The sequence below is a fragment of the Macaca thibetana genome, chromosome 15, assembly GCF_024542745.1.
Source record: "Macaca thibetana thibetana isolate TM-01 chromosome 15, ASM2454274v1, whole genome shotgun sequence".
Taxonomy (NCBI): domain Eukaryota; kingdom Metazoa; phylum Chordata; class Mammalia; order Primates; family Cercopithecidae; genus Macaca; species Macaca thibetana.
Window position 1 is genome coordinate 63,971,319 of NC_065592.1, and position 17,352 is coordinate 63,988,670.

Here is a 17,352-nt window from a genome sequence, read left to right on the forward strand (position 1 = left end):
TTTAAAAGAAAAAAGAGAATAATGTTTTTTCAGCATACTAGGGCACATTTTACCTTCAGATTCATACAGATTTCATAGAAATTTGTGGGATTTCTCTGAGCCCACAGAGAAATTAACCCTTTGAATTTGAGAAAACCACCTTTTAGAAGAAATGGTAACATTGTATTTGTGTTTTTAAAAAGTGTATTACCTGAGAGGTTTCACTTGAAAAATTCCAGTGACTCTAGCCACTGGTAAAATCAAGACGTGCCTTCATTGATTTATATGAAGCACTAATGAAGCCAGTCCAGGTCTCAGCACAGACCCCTGGGGAATCCATGACCTAACATAAATAACGTATAAGGGGGCACATAGACTGTTCATCATATCACTATTATTATTTGCAATAGGTATGATTCCTGTGCTGAAACCTGCTTTTAGGCAGAAACATACTCTTTTATAGTCAGATAATTATGATACACAGTTAGATGTACAATGGAAGATGTTAAAATGTTTGTTGAGATGTGTCGCTGATGAGCAGTCCCAAGACAGGTATAAGTGAAATACTGTAGAATAAACCAAGTGTTCCTGGGAGTATCTTGTCTCACTGTTTTCAGATTTCAACATTTCTTAATATAACCATTTAAAGACTATAAAATACTGTGCTGGGTCACTTTGTTTATTTAAAAGTGTACCACTTTTTGGCAAAAAAAAATCCTAATATATATGGTTAACTGCTTACTTAGCAGTTTCTTTCACTTTTCAAGTTGCTTAAACCCTTACCCATCCCTCTCCCTTTTTGTGTAGTTTTGTTCATATCTCCTATTTGGTTATAAGATCCTACTGGAACCGAAAACTTATCTGAGGAAATCTCATTGAGGAGGAGGGGAACAAGGGGGATTATCAGGCTCCTTTCCTCCCATGCCCAGGCTGAGTGGAAAGAGCCCTGGATTAGTAGCTGTGACCATTTAGGGACATCTCAGAGCCTCATTTTCTGCTGTTTGAAAAAATGTCTAATTTTAGGGATTTTGATGATTAAATACAAGAATGTATTTGAAGTATTATGCAAGCTTCATAGCACTGTACAAACATGGGATATTATTAGTCTTACAGTCTGTCTCAAATGGCCTGGGTAATCAATTGTCATCTGAAATGTTAAATTCTAAAATGTAACATCTTTTCTCCTCTGTTACTTTACTGGGGTAAATTTTATCACAAACCCAGAGGAGTAAATTTAGTTAAAAGGTCACCTACCTATGCTCTTGCTTAGTAAATGGATTGATTACAGTGCTTTGGCATTTGAAATAAGGTGGGCAGCTCCTTTTATGAAGAGGATAAAGATTTAGAGGAACTCCTTTCTTTAGGGAACCCTTCACATGCCGTCTGGGAAGGGAAAGATACTGACTTAGGACCAGGTCTTACATTGGGCACAACTTAGGACAACTTTTATGTTACTTCTGTACGTCTTTGCTTGGTCACCAAAGTGTGGGATCATACAAATCAATCGTTCTTTCTACGATTGGAGGTGCTTTTGAAACATACCAGAATTTAAGCTTCATCTTGTCTTGCTTCTTGCTTAATGAGGAGTAGTTTCTTTGTAAAGTGCTTAAAGGTTTATAAGTCTTTTTGCATCTCATTATAAATCCCGTCCTTATTAATGTCTTCTCTATCATATTATATTAGTAATTGTTTTCATGAATGCCACAGAGAAATGTAATCACATTACCATCTTTCAAATTGCATTAGTGAAAATGAATAATATATATATCAATGGAATACAAAATTGCTGATTCAACATTAAGATGAAATGAGATTATTATTAGCATCATAAGATATCAGAAGTGCTTTGCCTCCTTATATAAAGTTAGGTGTTCTGGTAAATATAGACTGAGTTGAAATGTGTGTTTTTCTTTTTTTAATGGCAAGCTAACCCCTTATTTTCAATTAGGTGATAGGTCTGTTCATGGAAGGACTATTTCCTTTCTATTTATGTTATTACAGCTGCCTAAGTAGCCTGTAAAATTTGTAAGTATACAGGCAATAAATGGAGTATCTTAGTTGTTAAATGTTAGGTAAGAAAATAAAATGTTTTTGCCTAAATTGAAATGCCTTTTCATTTCATGTTTCTTTAATATTACTAATTGCCTAACAAAATTGCATGTATTACCATAGGCCTAATTTAATTGAAACACACACATACACGCACTCCGAAGCTTGCATATGCTTTGATGCCATAGAAGCATGGGTATTTTCCTTATATAATTGGCTATATCCCGCTGTTGATTTTTACTCTGAACTTCTAAATTATGTAAATGGGGTCTTTCTTCTATCAATTGATAGTAGGTTGTGATAGTAGGTTGTGATAGTAGGTAATGACTACAGATGCTCATTGGATCTGTGTCTGGGAAAATTTATATGCCTGTGTGTGTCCCTTTCTCCCTGTTTGTATTTATATATTCACACAGTTGTAGAAACTTTTACACTCGTATATAAACATATGCTCAGAAGTTTATGGTTTTCCCTCTTTGCCCACTCCCCCTAAGCCAAATTTGTTTCTTGACTTTTGCTGAAATAATTTTTTCACCACAGTAAATTGAGGGTTTTTTTTTGGTCGTATACATGACAAAATTCACCACTGTCAATTTTTAACAAATTATCTTAGAATTTTTTTAATACTTTGATATTAATATTGCTGAGCATCATAACTGAGAAGTTTTGTTTTTGTTTTTGTTTTTGCCTTTTTGCCCCCCAAATATTTGAAAGCTGTATTAGATTTTCCTGATAGAAAAATGGCAGTGGATTTTTAAATGGATATATTAGGTTTTAATATTTTCAAAGTAGAAAGGATTTTCAAATATAAGCAGCAATAAAATTTCTTTGTTTACTGTGCATGTATTAACTCACTTAGCATTTGTGTATTGAAGACCTTCTGGGTGAAAGATATGCGGCATTATGTCTGCTGGGGAATGATATTTTATGGGATTAAAGGGTTTAAACACCACTAAAAGAAAGTAGGTGGGGCAGTGGGATTCCTCCGACCCTTTCCCTGTTGTAAACAGCTTTATTGAGATATGTTTCACTTACTATACATTCCACCCATTTAAAATATTCACTGTATTTTAGTATATTTATGGTTAGGTTCAGTTACCACTGAACATTTTTATCACCTCAGAAAGAAACTCCATCCCCTTTAGCTGTCACCCTAAGCCTCGTCCCCCTTGAGGCAGCCACTAATCTACTTTTTATCATTACAGATTTCCCTCTTCTAAACATTTCATCTGAATGGAATAATAATATTTGGTCTTTTATGACTGGTTCCTGCAACTTAGCTTAGTGTTTTTCATGTTCATTCATGTTGTAGTATGTATCCGTGGTTCATTCCTTTTTATGGAGAAATAAAATTTCATTATATTGATATACTGAATTTTGTTTATCCATTTGTCAGTTGATGGAGGGATAGGGTTTTATAAAATGAGGTTTTAAATCTCCTGATTTTTAACATCAATTGATGTTCAAAGGTCAACTTTTCCCAGTGAATCTCTTTCAATTATTTTGGATGTGTTTATTGTAAAGATGATGTATTTCTTTGGTTCATAACATTTTTCTCAAGGTTTTGTTTTTGGTGGGGGAGAGGGGTGGTTAACCATCTTTAAATTGCCCAGCTTTTTGTCTTTTAGCATGTTGCCCACAGTTTAAACCAGTGGCACCAGGCCTTTTAGTGAGTCCAACAAACCCATGCTCTTGTGAATCTCTTGTCTCAGTCATAAGATCTAATCTGTTTTTTTTGTTGTTGTTGAAAAGACACCAAGAAATTTCAGAACACATTAAGTACAACAAAATATCATTTTTTACCAGCTTGCTATTTCTTCGTATTACATTAAAAACAATTAGACAAATGTAAGGATCTTTCTTTGAATGGTTAATTTTTAATTTTCTAGTTACCACCAAATAAGAGACATACTTTTAGGTATAATTTTCCATCATATGAATGTTTGAGTAGATTTTTTAAAGGAGACAGAATAACTTCATTGTTTCTCATTTGCTGCTGTTACATTAGGAGTAGTGACATTTGCACTATAGTTTAACGTGCTTGTGGACCCTTAACATTTATAATCAGCTTTATAATCACTGATAATCATAGCATGTAAATTCTATGTGCATTGTTCATTCAGACTCACATTTATGTATTTGTTTGTATAAATGCAGAAAGCATACCCACCTTAAACTATAGATTTATATTAATAGTCTCATGGTCAGAATTAGATAGACTTTTTAGATTGTTAATAAAGCTTTTTTCTGGGATGTTTAAAATAATAGATCTTTTGACCCATGTTCTGTGTCTTTCTGATTCACATCTTCTTGTCTCCTTTCAATACTTGGTTGCAAAACTCTTCAGTGCAACAGGTGAATATTCTTTTACATTCATCATAGATGAGTTTTGTAATCAAGTACAAGTGAAATTCACATGCAGTCATGTAGTTCATGCTGATCTTAAGTAAGCTTAGTAGTTGTCCACCGTGCAAAAAAAAAAAAAAAAAGCAGAATTTTTTCACTCAAGCTGCATTGTGACTTGGCCAGTTAGGAAGCTGATTTCTTCTACCAAGGCAGTATTATATAAATTCTGAAAATTATACAGGGAGATATTTGCTGACTTAATCACCATTACTATCATGTGAGCTTTTTAGAGTCTTTGTGGCAATGTTTGAAGTACTGTCTTAGCATATAATACACAAACTATATAAAAGTGCTTGTTTCATCTTTTTGGTCATGTTTACAAGATCACTCTCTGCCTCCACAGTGCTAGCAAGTCATTAGTTTGTTTATTGCAGTGTATTCTGTGGCAATCCTTTAATTAGCTTTCAGATTCATTACAGATAATTTGCTATTCCAGATTTTCCTCCACTAGGATAGAAGTCTTTTGTGTGTGTGTGTGTGTGAGATGAAGGTCTCACTTTTTCATTCAGGCTGGGAATGCAGTGGTATGAACATGGCTTACTGCATCCTCGAACTCCAAGGCTCAAGCAGTCCTCCCACCTCAGCCTCCTGCGTACCTAGGATGACAGGTGCATACCACCACGCCCGGATAATTTTTCGTATTTGTATAGAGGTGAGGTTTCACCATGTTGTCCAGGTTGGTTTTGGCTCAAGCTGTCCACTTGCATCGGCCTCCCAAAATGCTGGGATTACAGGCATGAGCCACTCTTCCCAGCTAGGTTAGGATAACAACTTTATGCTATTTTCTGAGAACCAAGAAGGCTGATGTCTTTGAGGAACAAATTTTCTTTTTTTAAGCCAGGCACAGTGGCTCATGCCTGTAATTCTAGCACTTTGGGAGACCGAGACGGGTGGATCACTAGAGGTCAAGAGTTCGAGACCAGCCTGGCCAACAAGGTGAAACCCCGTCTCTACTAAAAATACCAAAATTAGTTGGCCATGATGTTGGGCACCTGAAATCCCAGCTACTTGGGAGGCTGAGGCAGGAGAATCTCTTGAACCTGGGAGGCGGAGATTGCAGTGAGCCAAGTTTGTGCCATTGCACGGTAGCCTGGGCAGCAAGAGCAAAACTCTGTCTCAAAAAGAAAAATAAAAGAAATTTCTTTTTTTCCACATTAGAGCCTTTTATTAATTATTGTGTGATGCATTTTCTTTTACCACTGTACGTACTGCCTAATTTTTGTACTTTTTGTAGAGATCGGGTTTTGCCATGTTGCCCATGCTGGTCTCGAACTCTTGGGCTCAACCCATCCTCCTGCCTCAGCCTCCCAAAGTGCTGGGATTACCGGCTTAAGCCACCACACCTGAGTGGATGCTTATATTAATGATTAGGTTTTTCTATAATTTACTATTAATGTAGGTCATGTACTTAACTATTAAGCAATTTAAAATATTTTAAAATTTCATAATTCATATTGTAAATCTTGCTATACTCTCCAGAAATTAACAAGGGGAAAGAAGAGTTAAAAAGGTTTTTAGGACCAGGCACTGTGGTTCATGCCTGTAATTCCAACACTTTGAGAGGTTGAGGCCGGTGGATCATGAAGTCAGGAGTTTGAGACCAGCCTGACCAACATGATGAAACCCCGTCTCTACTAAAAATATACAAAATTAGCTGGGCGTGGTGGTGCATGCCTGTAATCTCAGATACTCAGGAGGCTGAAGTGGGAGAATCACTTAAATCCGGGAGGACAGAGGTTGCACTGAGCTGAGATCACACCACTGTACTCCAGCCTGGTCAACAGAGTGACATTCCGTCTCAAAAAAAAAAAAAAGGTTTTTAGGCCAGACGCAATGACTCACACATGTAATCCCAGCACTTTGGGAGGCTGAGGTGGGCAAATCACTTGAGCTTAGGAGTTTGAGACCAGTCTGGGCAACATGGTGAAACCCCGTCTCTACTAAAATTACAAAAATTAGCCGGATGTGGTGGCGTGCACCTGTAGTCCCGGCTACATGGGAGGCTGAGGTGGGAGGATCATTTGAGCCTAAGAGGCGGAGGTTGCAGTGAGCCAAGATTATGCCACTGCACTCTAGCCTGGGCGACAGAGCAAGATCCTGTCTCAGAAAAAAACAAGAAAATTTTTTTTTTGTTATCTGTGGGAGATTGGGGAAGGTTAACGAACCCATGAAAGGAGCTCCTTGTGAATAGTTGTTTTTGGTTTTGTGTGTGTGTGGAACACCAAAACCCAGAACTGAAATCAGTTTTTTCCCCTCTCATTTTGATTGGTCCTTCAGAATATGTGTTTTATGCTTCTATTTGTCCAAAGGCCATATTTTGCCATTTTAAATTTGTGTCAGATAACTAGGGTTAAGTGTTCCCAAACAAAAAAACCTCTAATAAGAGTTTTATTAATTAGCCTTGTATATAGTTCTTTTGTGAAGTACCCTATATATTCACTGAAACAACAATTTGTGCTTTCCTGAGAAATATGATAGGGTGAGAAGATTGGTGTTCAATTCACATAAACTTGGAGAATTGGAACAATCTATAAGTACTGTACAGCTAGAGACCTGAGCTTTAGTGATAACAGAACCTATCCTCTCTATTAGAGCTTTGGAATTCATCCAAAATACTTTCAAATGTACTTTTATTTAATATTCAGATATAAAAGTGTTACTGACCAAATGTTGATTAATTTTTTACTAAATTATTTTGCTTTGTATATTTTAGATGTACTTTTGAATATGAATATTTATAATTTACTTATTTTTATTGTAAGTTTTCTTTAGTTTTCTTTAGGTAATGGAAATAAACTGAGTCATAATTGGGAGATTTGTCGTCTTCTCCACTAGATCATTTAAGAGCCATGTAAAACACATAAACGTTTCTGAACCAGAATAGTAAAACAGAAATAATAATCTGTGTGCCTACCTTAGAGGATTATAGTATGAATAATATGGTATTATGTATGTCAAAGTGTTCATTTATTTATTAAGACTAAATATGTGTTAGGCAATTTGCAAGGTGTTGGAGTAAAACAATACATTGGGAAGAATCATAAGAGAGAAAACAATCATTTAAATATAATATGTGGAAAGTTTCTTGTGGCCATAAATGGTTGTCATTTATTGAGCTTTTCCTGTTGCCAGACAGGTTAACACTTACTTTATGTTCATTATTTCATTTGAGTGTTTTGCCACTGTTGCTATGTCATTGTTACTATCACTTTACAGATGAGGAAAGTGGTTCAGAGAATCATGTATTTTTAAAGTCCCTTTTGAGCACCTATTATTTGCCACTATACATTGAAAGCCCAACAGACATGTCTGTCCTGCCCTCACGGAACTTAAGTTCTAGAGGGGAAAACAGACCCATATCGGATAATCACACAAATAAATGTAATATTCACAATCTACATACTAAGCACTCTGACAGACTGATTATGATACAGGAGTCTAGTGGGGAACTTGTCTTGAATGGGAGACAGGGCCACTGCCCTGGGGAATGAGTGGTACTTGAAATCCAAAGAATGAGTAGGAGTTAACAACTTAAGCAGGACTTGGAAGGAGGGAAGCTAGAGAGCATGGTGTTAGAGAAGTAGGGATTGAGAATTTGGATAACAGAGGAGTCAGCTGTCTAACCAAGGAGGACGGACAGTCACTGTTTTTACTCGAGTAGGCAGAATCTGACAGGAGGGTGAAAATAACCTCAGTCAAGCAAATAACGATCAACTGTGTGGATCTCTTAAGAAGAGAGAATATTCGTGGAGATGGGGAGAGAAGAGAAATGTGTAGGTTAATTAGGAGATAGTTTGGATAGTCTAGAAAAAAAGACTGGAATTGTGGTAGTAGCAGTGAGAGTAGAAGACAGGAAAGGAAGGGATACATAATCTTTGGAGGAAGGCAGAATATCAGTGAAAACTCTGCCCCATAACTTGCTGTGAATGGAATCGTAACTCAGGATTCTTAGCTCAGTGTAATGGTGCACGCCTGTGGTCCTAGCTACTCGGGAGGCTGAGGTGGGAGGATTGCTTGAACCTGAAGGTCAAGGCTGCAGTGAGCCATGATCTCACCACTGTACTTCAGCCCGGATGACAGAGCTAGACTGTGTCTCTTTGAAAAAAAAGAAAAAAATAAAGATTCCTTATCAGTGGAATGGAGAGCTGGTTCCGATTTCTAGATCTGTGACTTTAGGTAACATAGTAAGTTATCTCTACCTTAGTTTCTCCTCTGTGAAATAAAAGTAATAGTAGTAACAACTTTATGCTATTTTCTGAGAACTAAGAAGGCTGATGTTTATAAACTCTGGCACAATGTCTGGAAAATGGCAGATATTCAATCCATCTAGCTATTATTATAATAGGTAATAATTTACTATTGTAAATAAATAAATTAAAATCCTGAGGTTTGGTAGAGGAGGAGTAATGAGGAGGAGATAGTCCTTCTCCCATCTGTGTGAGGGTTTCTTTTATGTTCTTAGTTGGGGTCTCTCCTCTAAATCCACTGCACCCAAACCCCAAATTATCAAGTCCTTGAGCACAGGGACGCTGCCATCCACTTCCCACCACTTAAGAGGCAGTGCCTGGCTCCAAAGTGATGGTTTTTGCTTAGTGATGATATTTGAAGCTGTAGGAGGGCATGAAATTGCCAAATTAAAGAATGAAGAGCTTGGCCATGGGAAACACCTGTATTTATTTACAGTGGAGAGAGAGAGGAGAGAGCAGTTGCTGCCAGAAAAACTAGGATAGTCAGTCTCTACAGCCCAGGAATGAAGGAGAGTTAGTGCTGCAAGCTGCATCAGAGTCTGGGAGGACAAGAAGACCAGAGAAAAGGACCAGATAGGATGAGAACATTTCCTCTCAGAGAGACAGTTTCAGGCACGTGTGAGGCAGAATCCGGATTGTAGAGTTAAAATGTAGGTGGTGGCGAGGAAGTGGAAGCACTGGTTGCTGGGTGCATGGATTTCTCTTTCAAGAAGTCAGTGGTAAAGGTAAGCAGAAGGAATAATTGCTTTCAATAAGTTGCAGACTTAAGAAAATTTATGGCTGTTGTTAATGTTTGTTCTTGGGGAATTGGGGCATGCTGATCATGTTCACGGCTGCCTCCATTCATCTCAGGTCTGAGTGCCTTCAACCCCCTTCTGGGCACTTGGAACAAGACTAAGCTGTATGTGGTACATTCTGTGAATGACAAACTTTGAAAATGCAGGTATGAAGAAAAGAGTAGACAGTTTCCAATAATGGAAATTGAGGAAGGAGTTACAAGGCACCCTGGCACCCTTGTTAGGCTGGGTCCTGGAGGTCTGCTTTACCCAGACCTGAATACTAATCTCTGCATAGATAGGTGGGAACAGTCTGACTGAACTGTCTGTTCCTTTCTGCATACCTGCATTTTCAAAGTGTGTAGTTCACGGAATGTAACAGCTTGGTCTTGTTCCGAGTGCCCAGAAGAGGGTTGGAGGCACTCAGACATGAGCTGAATGGAGGCAGCCGTGAACATATTCACAAGAATGAAAGTATATTCATTTTAACTCTTCCCAACTGTCTCCTTGTAATGCATGTACGTTTTTGAGGCTTAACTGACTTTGATAGTTTTATGATAATTTATGTTTTTGCATGTGGGTGAGTTGGCCAGTGATCACATTGGTTCTATTTTGTTGTGAATAAATAGTATGTCAAAGTTTTATGCTGTTTCAAAAATGTTATTTAGAATAAAACTTCCTTTGAAGCCGCAGTAGTCTTACTCAAAATATTTATTTAGGCCATATTGTTTAAATATATATAATTCCCTTAAGGGACAATTGTAGTCTATATAAATCTGAATTTAAAACAAATAGACCTTCTGGAATTCATAGAAATACAAAATGGATATTCTAGTGCTTAAGTGTTTATATACAAAAGGAGTTGAGGTGTTCCAGTGTTTGTATGTTTAGATACAAAAAGAATAGAATTCACAAAAAGGAATGATGATCTAAAAAGTTGAATTCCCAAATGTACCAGATGTATAAAGTTATTTAGGAAGACAAAATATTTGAATCATAAACTAATTCAGAGTAAGTGAATGAATGATTCAACCAGTAAAAAAAAAAAAAAAAAATACACATAAAAATAAAGCAAATCCACAGTCTCTTAATTTGTTCTGATCTTAAATTTGTTCTGGGTATAATTAAAGTTGATGAAAGTGTGCTTTAAACAATGCAAAGTTAGGATATTTTTATAAAATAATTATTATCAAATTAATGATTGAAATATTTGTGTCTTTTATGCTAGAGTTTATATTAACTGTCCTTGAAATACCATCTCACTTTATTGGCCCTCCGTTGATTTTGGTAAAGCAGAGGTATTTTTTTTTTAAAGCATTTATGAAAGCTTTTATTATTGCACTTCAAATTATATAAATGTTTTAATGTCAACATAGTTCCCATATCTAAATTTATAATTAGATAATTTGTAAAGTTCCTTGTTTTTAGTGGAAACACTGTCCTCTAAGCTCTTTTTATTTTGGTCACCGTACAATCAAGTTGTGAGTTCATTAACTAATGGACATGTTATTTAAGTAAACTGTTTCTAACTTGGGATGTTCTGATATATTTCTCAGTCAACAAATTATTGAAATTGAAATAAGAACTTCTGGAAGAAATATTTCTCCTTATAGTCTACAAATTAATCACTTCTATATACAACAAAGTTTACAACCTAGCTACAATTGGACCATATTTGGAAGAGAGATCCTGAAATATCAGGGAAGATTATACAATTAAATATTTCCCTAGTGGTAAACAGAAGCACAAATTAAAGATGAGGGTGAAGTATGAATGGAGTCTGCAGTGAGGACTCCAACATCTGAAACCAAATAGGGATCCATAGATTTAATGTTAATTAATAGAAGAGAAATATTTTACACGTGCCTGATCCAAAGCATAGGGAATGGTAGAAGCCCGCTCAGTCTTATTCTCTGTGAATGGAATTTGTCCCAATTACGTTAACAATATCCAAAATACTGCCTGTTACAAATGAGACAGTCTCTATAAAAATCCAAATGGTTCCAGAAGTATGAGCATCTGGAGCTGTGTAAGTGAGCATGGCTATCACGCACGGAGCTGCAGTTTCAGGTATCCCCATGCCCACCCCTCCACCCCAGAATCAGTAATCATTGATTGCATCTAAATCTGCAGAGAGATCTTTTCCTGGCAGTTCAAGTAGTTACAGTAGATTGTTAATCTGCGAATGATCAGACTAAATCCCTTCTGTCTTCAGAATTTCCATGCAAATTAGAATTAACTGTATGAGGTAAATTTATTAACTGTAGTCCGAGAGCATAGGTCAGCTTCAGCACAATTCTTAAACATACGTTTTTATTCATAAAAAGTTACACTCCATTTATGCTAATGTTCTATGGATTCATTTTATAATATTAACTGATGAGATGGTTTTTTAAAGTAGTTATAAGGAAATGAAAGATTTTTAAGTGTGTTTTTCAGTTTTCTGCAATACAGGTGTACTGTTCCAAATATAAAATACTCACAGAAATGATTTTTTCTGTTCCATGTCTGATCTAAAACCAAAAATTAAACTTATTTTCTTATGTCACCATTGAAATAAGAGGAGGATTGTTTTGTATTTTTCAAAACAGGAACGAAAATGGAATTAATAAAGAAAAAAATACTCAAGGAATTGGGATGTGCTAAATAATAACAGAAATATGTTAGGTCTTATTGATCACAGGAGTGTCTTTAAAATATATTTGAGAGTTTAGCACAACATTTAATTGAAATTCAGCAGAAGAAAAGTAGTATTCTAATAATAATATTTGTGTGCCATATTTTACTTTCACAGACATTTCACTTGAATATTATTTTGTTACAATGTATTTTTTGCTTTATTGACAAGTGGATAAATTTAAGTGGAAATATATATTAGCAGCAATATACTTTTTCCTCTTTTGGATTTGTGATGTCATAAATCCAGTATCTTATAGAATATGTAGTTCTTTATTTTTATTCTAAGTTTGTAATCTAAAGGTTCCTATGAATGACCTAAAACATTGTATTAGTGAATGAGCTTTGTTTTCTTTACCTTTTTTTATAAGAGATTGTGGCGATATCTAAATTTATTTTTAAAACCCTCCAGGCCCCTGCCATCATAAAGCCTTTAAAAATGGAAGTGGGCATTATTTATTAAAATGATGAAAAGAGTATAGTATCTTTGAACAGATGCTGACCTTTTTTTCCTCCTTTATTTTTCAGGCCATCCGTTGCACACTGGTAAACTGCACATGTGAATGTTTTCAGCCAGGGAAGATTAACCTGAGGACTTGTGATCAGTGTAAACATGGCTGGGTGGCACATGGTGAGGAAAATCTGGGCTTTTCTTCCCGTTCTTATTATGTTCGTGTTCGTGTTCGTGTGTGTGTGTGTGTGTGTGTGTGTGTGTGTGTGTGTGTGTGTGTGTGTCTGTTTAGAGCAGTCACTGGCCTGGAGAAGAGAGAGGTCAGCTATGCTCCAAGTGTTAGTTAAGATTCAGCCTGTGGCTCTCAAACAGCATATTCTCAGCTCCAAGAAGCAGTGCTAGGCAAGCAGCTCTCAGCAGAAGGCCAAGACGTTTATAGGACAGTTGGGCTGTGGAGTTCTTACTGAGCATGGGCACAGCCAGCAAACACCAGGCCTGATGGAAACTCAAACATACCACAGTTGGCCTTTCAGGGCCTGGACCTCAGAGGGAAGCTGGCAAATCCTCCTTGCTTGAGAACTCCTCGATGACTGCTCACCCTTGTCGTATGTGCTAGGGGCTGAGTTTATCCTTCTAGATGTTAAATGTTGTATGGTCTCAGGTGGATGAGAGAGTGAACGGGAACATTATTTGGCTGGTATCTGAAAATATAACCTGTAAATACTCCCTTTCAGTGTGCATGGGGATTGGAGGTGGTCGACGTAGGTAGAGTGTGAGCTCTGTGTAGGTGTGTCCCGGGGTGGGGAGACCCCACGCGAAGGATATGAGTGTTGAGGCTTTTTGCCAGGTGCACAGAGCCGTTCTGTCGGTGTGCCCTGACTGAGCGTTCAGCATATTCCTGTGTATGGTTTATGTTTGTTCTGTTTAAGTAAAAGGAGACTTGGAAATAAGCAGACTTTTTTCTTTTTTTTTTTTTTTCACCTCCCAGACTGTAGAATTTAAAAAGATACGTAATGTTTATGAAAAGAAATCCTGGCTTGAGATTTTTGGATAGCCCCGGGTATTGCCTCTTAAGTGGACATATTCTTCATTCCCAAGCGGTGCCAAACATCCAGTGGGTTGTATTTTTATAAATGTCATGTTATTCTAGCAAGATCTGAGGTAACAACACTGGGCCATGCCTTGAAATGCTTTTAATTTATCATGTACCTTGCTCGTGAGGGTGTGTATGCTGGAGTTGTGGGGACATTTCAGCCATGTTTCTGTGAGAGAGAGTACTCTGAGAGGAATACCCGGGAAGGGGTATGTTTCCACCAGGCAACCTCAATCCTGCAATCCTTCATGCCCACAGGGATAGAGCGCTTTCCTGCTTTATTAACAAGGCCCCAAATCAGCAACAATTCTCAGTCCGGTCTTGAACAACAGACGAGCTGCAGTTAGTTCTGCAGTCTCTTTATGTTACTACATTCAGTGATTTCGTCTCTCGTCCTATAGTAGTTTGCTGGGGCTGCCATGACAAAATACCACAGGCTGGGTGGCTTAGACAGCAGAAATTTATATCCTCAAGGCTCTGGAGGCTAGAATTCCAAGATCAAAGTGTTGGCAGGGTTGGTTTCATTCTGAGGCTTCTCCTCCTCGTTTGTAGATGGGCACCCTCACATGGTCTCTCCTCTGTGGGGCATGCCATGGTGTCTGCAACCTCCACCTCCAGGGTTCAAGCCATTCTCCTTCCTCAGCCTTCTGAGTAGCTGGGATTACAGGCATGAGCCATCACGCCCAGCTTATTTTTCTATTTTTAGTAGAGATGGGTTTTCACCAGGTTGGCCAGGCTGGTCTCGAACTCCTGACCTCACGATCTGCCCTCCTCGGCCTCCCAGAGTGCTGGGATTATAGGTGTGAGCCACTGTGCCCAGGCCCGGTGTCTTCTTGTGCGTCCAAATTTCCTCTTCTAAGGACATCAGTCAGATTGGATTAGGGCCCACCCTAAGGGCCTCATTTTAACTTAATCACCTCTTTAAAGACCCTATATTCAAATATAGTCACCTTCTGAGGTAGTAGGGGTTATGACTTCAACATAGGAATTTTGGGGGAACACAGTTCAGCCCATAACAGTTCCTAAATAAACTTTTTTTCTCTGAAGAAGTGTTGGTTTTGCCAGGTAATTGGTACAGAACTTATGTCCTAAACCCATCAGAATCGTAAGAATATTGAAGGCAGTATGGGTGTAGACTGTTCTGAGGTCAAATCTTGGCTCTGTCACTTCATGACATGTTAATATCGCTGGACTTCAGTTTTCTTGTCTGTAAAATAGGATTAATAGTACCTACTTTACAGTCTTATTATGACAAAGAGAAAATATATGAAGCCTTTCCAAATAATGCATATTAAAAGTACAATAGACAGTAGATGAGCAGTAAAGGGGAGGCCAGTCATTAATCAAAGGGCTTTTCATTTATTCGCTCTCATTTTTGCCAAAGCCATCTTATATTATCATTATCTATCTACTATGGTAGCCTTGTGAGTGTAAAAGTTAACTGTGTCACCAGTTTCTCTATTTAATGTCCATGTGCATATTACATTAGTAATGTAAAAGTAAAAGCAATGTTTTTTCCTTCTTGAACAACATAAATTATTCCTGGCCAGTGATTGTTTTGAGGACTTTCTGAAGAATGCCATTTTTCACCCAACTTGAATAAGATGTTTCTGTTACACCAGACAGTGCTTTTCCTACTGTACCATTAAAAATTCTATGTTTCTGGGATATTAATTTTGGTGTTTCTCAGACCTTAGTAAAATGAATTCTAATTCTTTCCCTTATGATTATCACCTTGACCTCTCTTTTCTCACAACAGGGAGATATCTGTATATAGCTCAAAATACATACACCCAGGCATGCGAATCCCACACTCTCCCCATTCATGAGGCCAAATACAGCAGTGAGGGGTTGGCCTCTAGCCTTGGAGTTGGCAGCGGGATGAGAGCACCCACTCTTTTTGCCCCTAGCATTACAACTAATTGCTTCATTCCACCCCGCCTGCACAGAAACCCTGAAATCATGTCTCTAGTACAAAGCATTCTTTCCGGCTACCTTATACCATGCAGTGTCCTGGGTGTGGGGCAACAAGGAAGTGACTTGGGTTTTCTAGTGTGTAGTTTTCCTCTGAAATGCATGGAGCGGCAACAAGACTACCAAAATACATTGCCCAGAATGGTTTCATGGTAGCACTGAATGCATTCTACCTGTCATTATGTCAATAAAAGAAAATTTAGTATCTGCTGCTAAAAAATAACCAAATGCCAAAATCATGTATTCTCTCTAAAATTAATTTTTAGAAATTTGTTGACTTCCTTTCTTGAATAAGTTTTCCTTGTTAGCAGCATTTTCAGTTCATTCCTAAGATGTTGGATTTCATGGGTCATTATATACCATATCTATGCACATATGTGTGTCTCTGTATATGTACACACACATAAACACGCATTCTCTCTGTTGACTTAGATTGCTTATTAAAGCTGCTTAAGTTGGTGACATTAGCTGCTTTACAAAAATCTTTAGAAATGTGTTTTAAAAATAATTAAAGGCTGGGCGTGGTGTGTCTGACAGCGTGTAATCTCAGCACTTTGTAAGGTTGAGGCAGGTGGATCACTTGAGCCCAGGAGTTCAAGACCAACCTGGGCAGCATGGCAAAATCTTGTCTCTACAAAAAGTACAAAAATTAGCCTGGTGCGGTTGCATGTGCTCTCAGTCCCAACTACTTTGGAGGCTGGGGTGGGAGGTTTGATTGAACCCAGGAGGTCAAGGCTGCGGTGAGCTGAGATCACGCTACCACTTTCCAGTCTGGGTGAGAGAGCAAGACTCTGTCTCAAAAAAAAAAAAAAAAAATTAAAAATAAATAAATAAATAAATAAATAGTGATTAATTCATTATACTGCAACACCTGGGTTTTGGAATTACTAATACTTAGTGAGCTGTGTTACTTTTCACAGAGTATTTCCTTAAAATCCTTAGCACTATTGAGTTAAGGGGGGAAGGAATATCAGAGCAGTTCTGAATATCAGTAGGTATTTCCCACTAAATTAATAAAGGATTTCCTACCTTACCACCACCCTGTCCACATTAAGGAATCTTAGCTCTTTCACTCTGCTAATAGAAAGCAGGGCTTATTGAATTTACTTAAACTTTTTTTTTTTGGTAAAAGATGACCATACCTAGTCTGTAATATTTTAGTTGGTGGGCCAGCAATGACTCAGAATTTCTAATTTTGTCAAGTCTCTGTAAAAGTACTCCAGTTTACTGCCACTACTTCACTGAAATACTATAAATACTATATTTTTTACTTTCCCTTGTTTGCTTTATCTTCTCTGTGCTTTTCCTTCGTTCGCCTAAAAAGATCTGAGTATGGCTTGAAAAACAGTAACAACGAAAGTTTTCTAGAAGTTCAACTCCTTTTGGTTCAGAAGTGGCAAATAAGATTAAGATACCAGGGTAAGAGCAGTAATGGGCTCCTTTTCTGGTGATGTAATTTTTTTTTTTCTTTTTACCCTTTGCCTCCACACTAGAGTAGTAATTTGGCCATTCACAGAATTCAGACTTCAGCCAAATATTTTACAGAATATTAAAAATTTGCTGGTACAACTAGAATACACTCAGCATTGGGTACAGGTGAAAGTGAGTCCTACTTACTTTTCTCCCTTGATGAATACCTGCTTCTGATGGGAAGCATTACCAATAAGAGTTTGCTGTCTTTGTGAAAAAAACAGGAGGCAT

The 17,352-nt window shown here is 37.5% G+C and overlaps 1 protein-coding gene across 5 annotated transcripts in view; it reads left to right on the forward strand.

Annotated features, from left to right (window-relative positions):
• BNC2 (basonuclin 2) overlaps nucleotides 1–17,352 on the forward strand; it is a 459,271-nt gene that overhangs the window by 276,427 nt on the left and 165,492 nt on the right. For all 5 annotated transcript variants that reach the window (XM_050761635.1, XM_050761636.1, XM_050761637.1 and 2 more), the window contains one exon: nucleotides 12,662–12,764. In XM_050761635.1, the coding sequence (XP_050617592.1) occupies nucleotides 12,662–12,764 (103 nt within the window). The remainder of the gene's footprint in view (nucleotides 1–12,661; nucleotides 12,765–17,352) is intronic.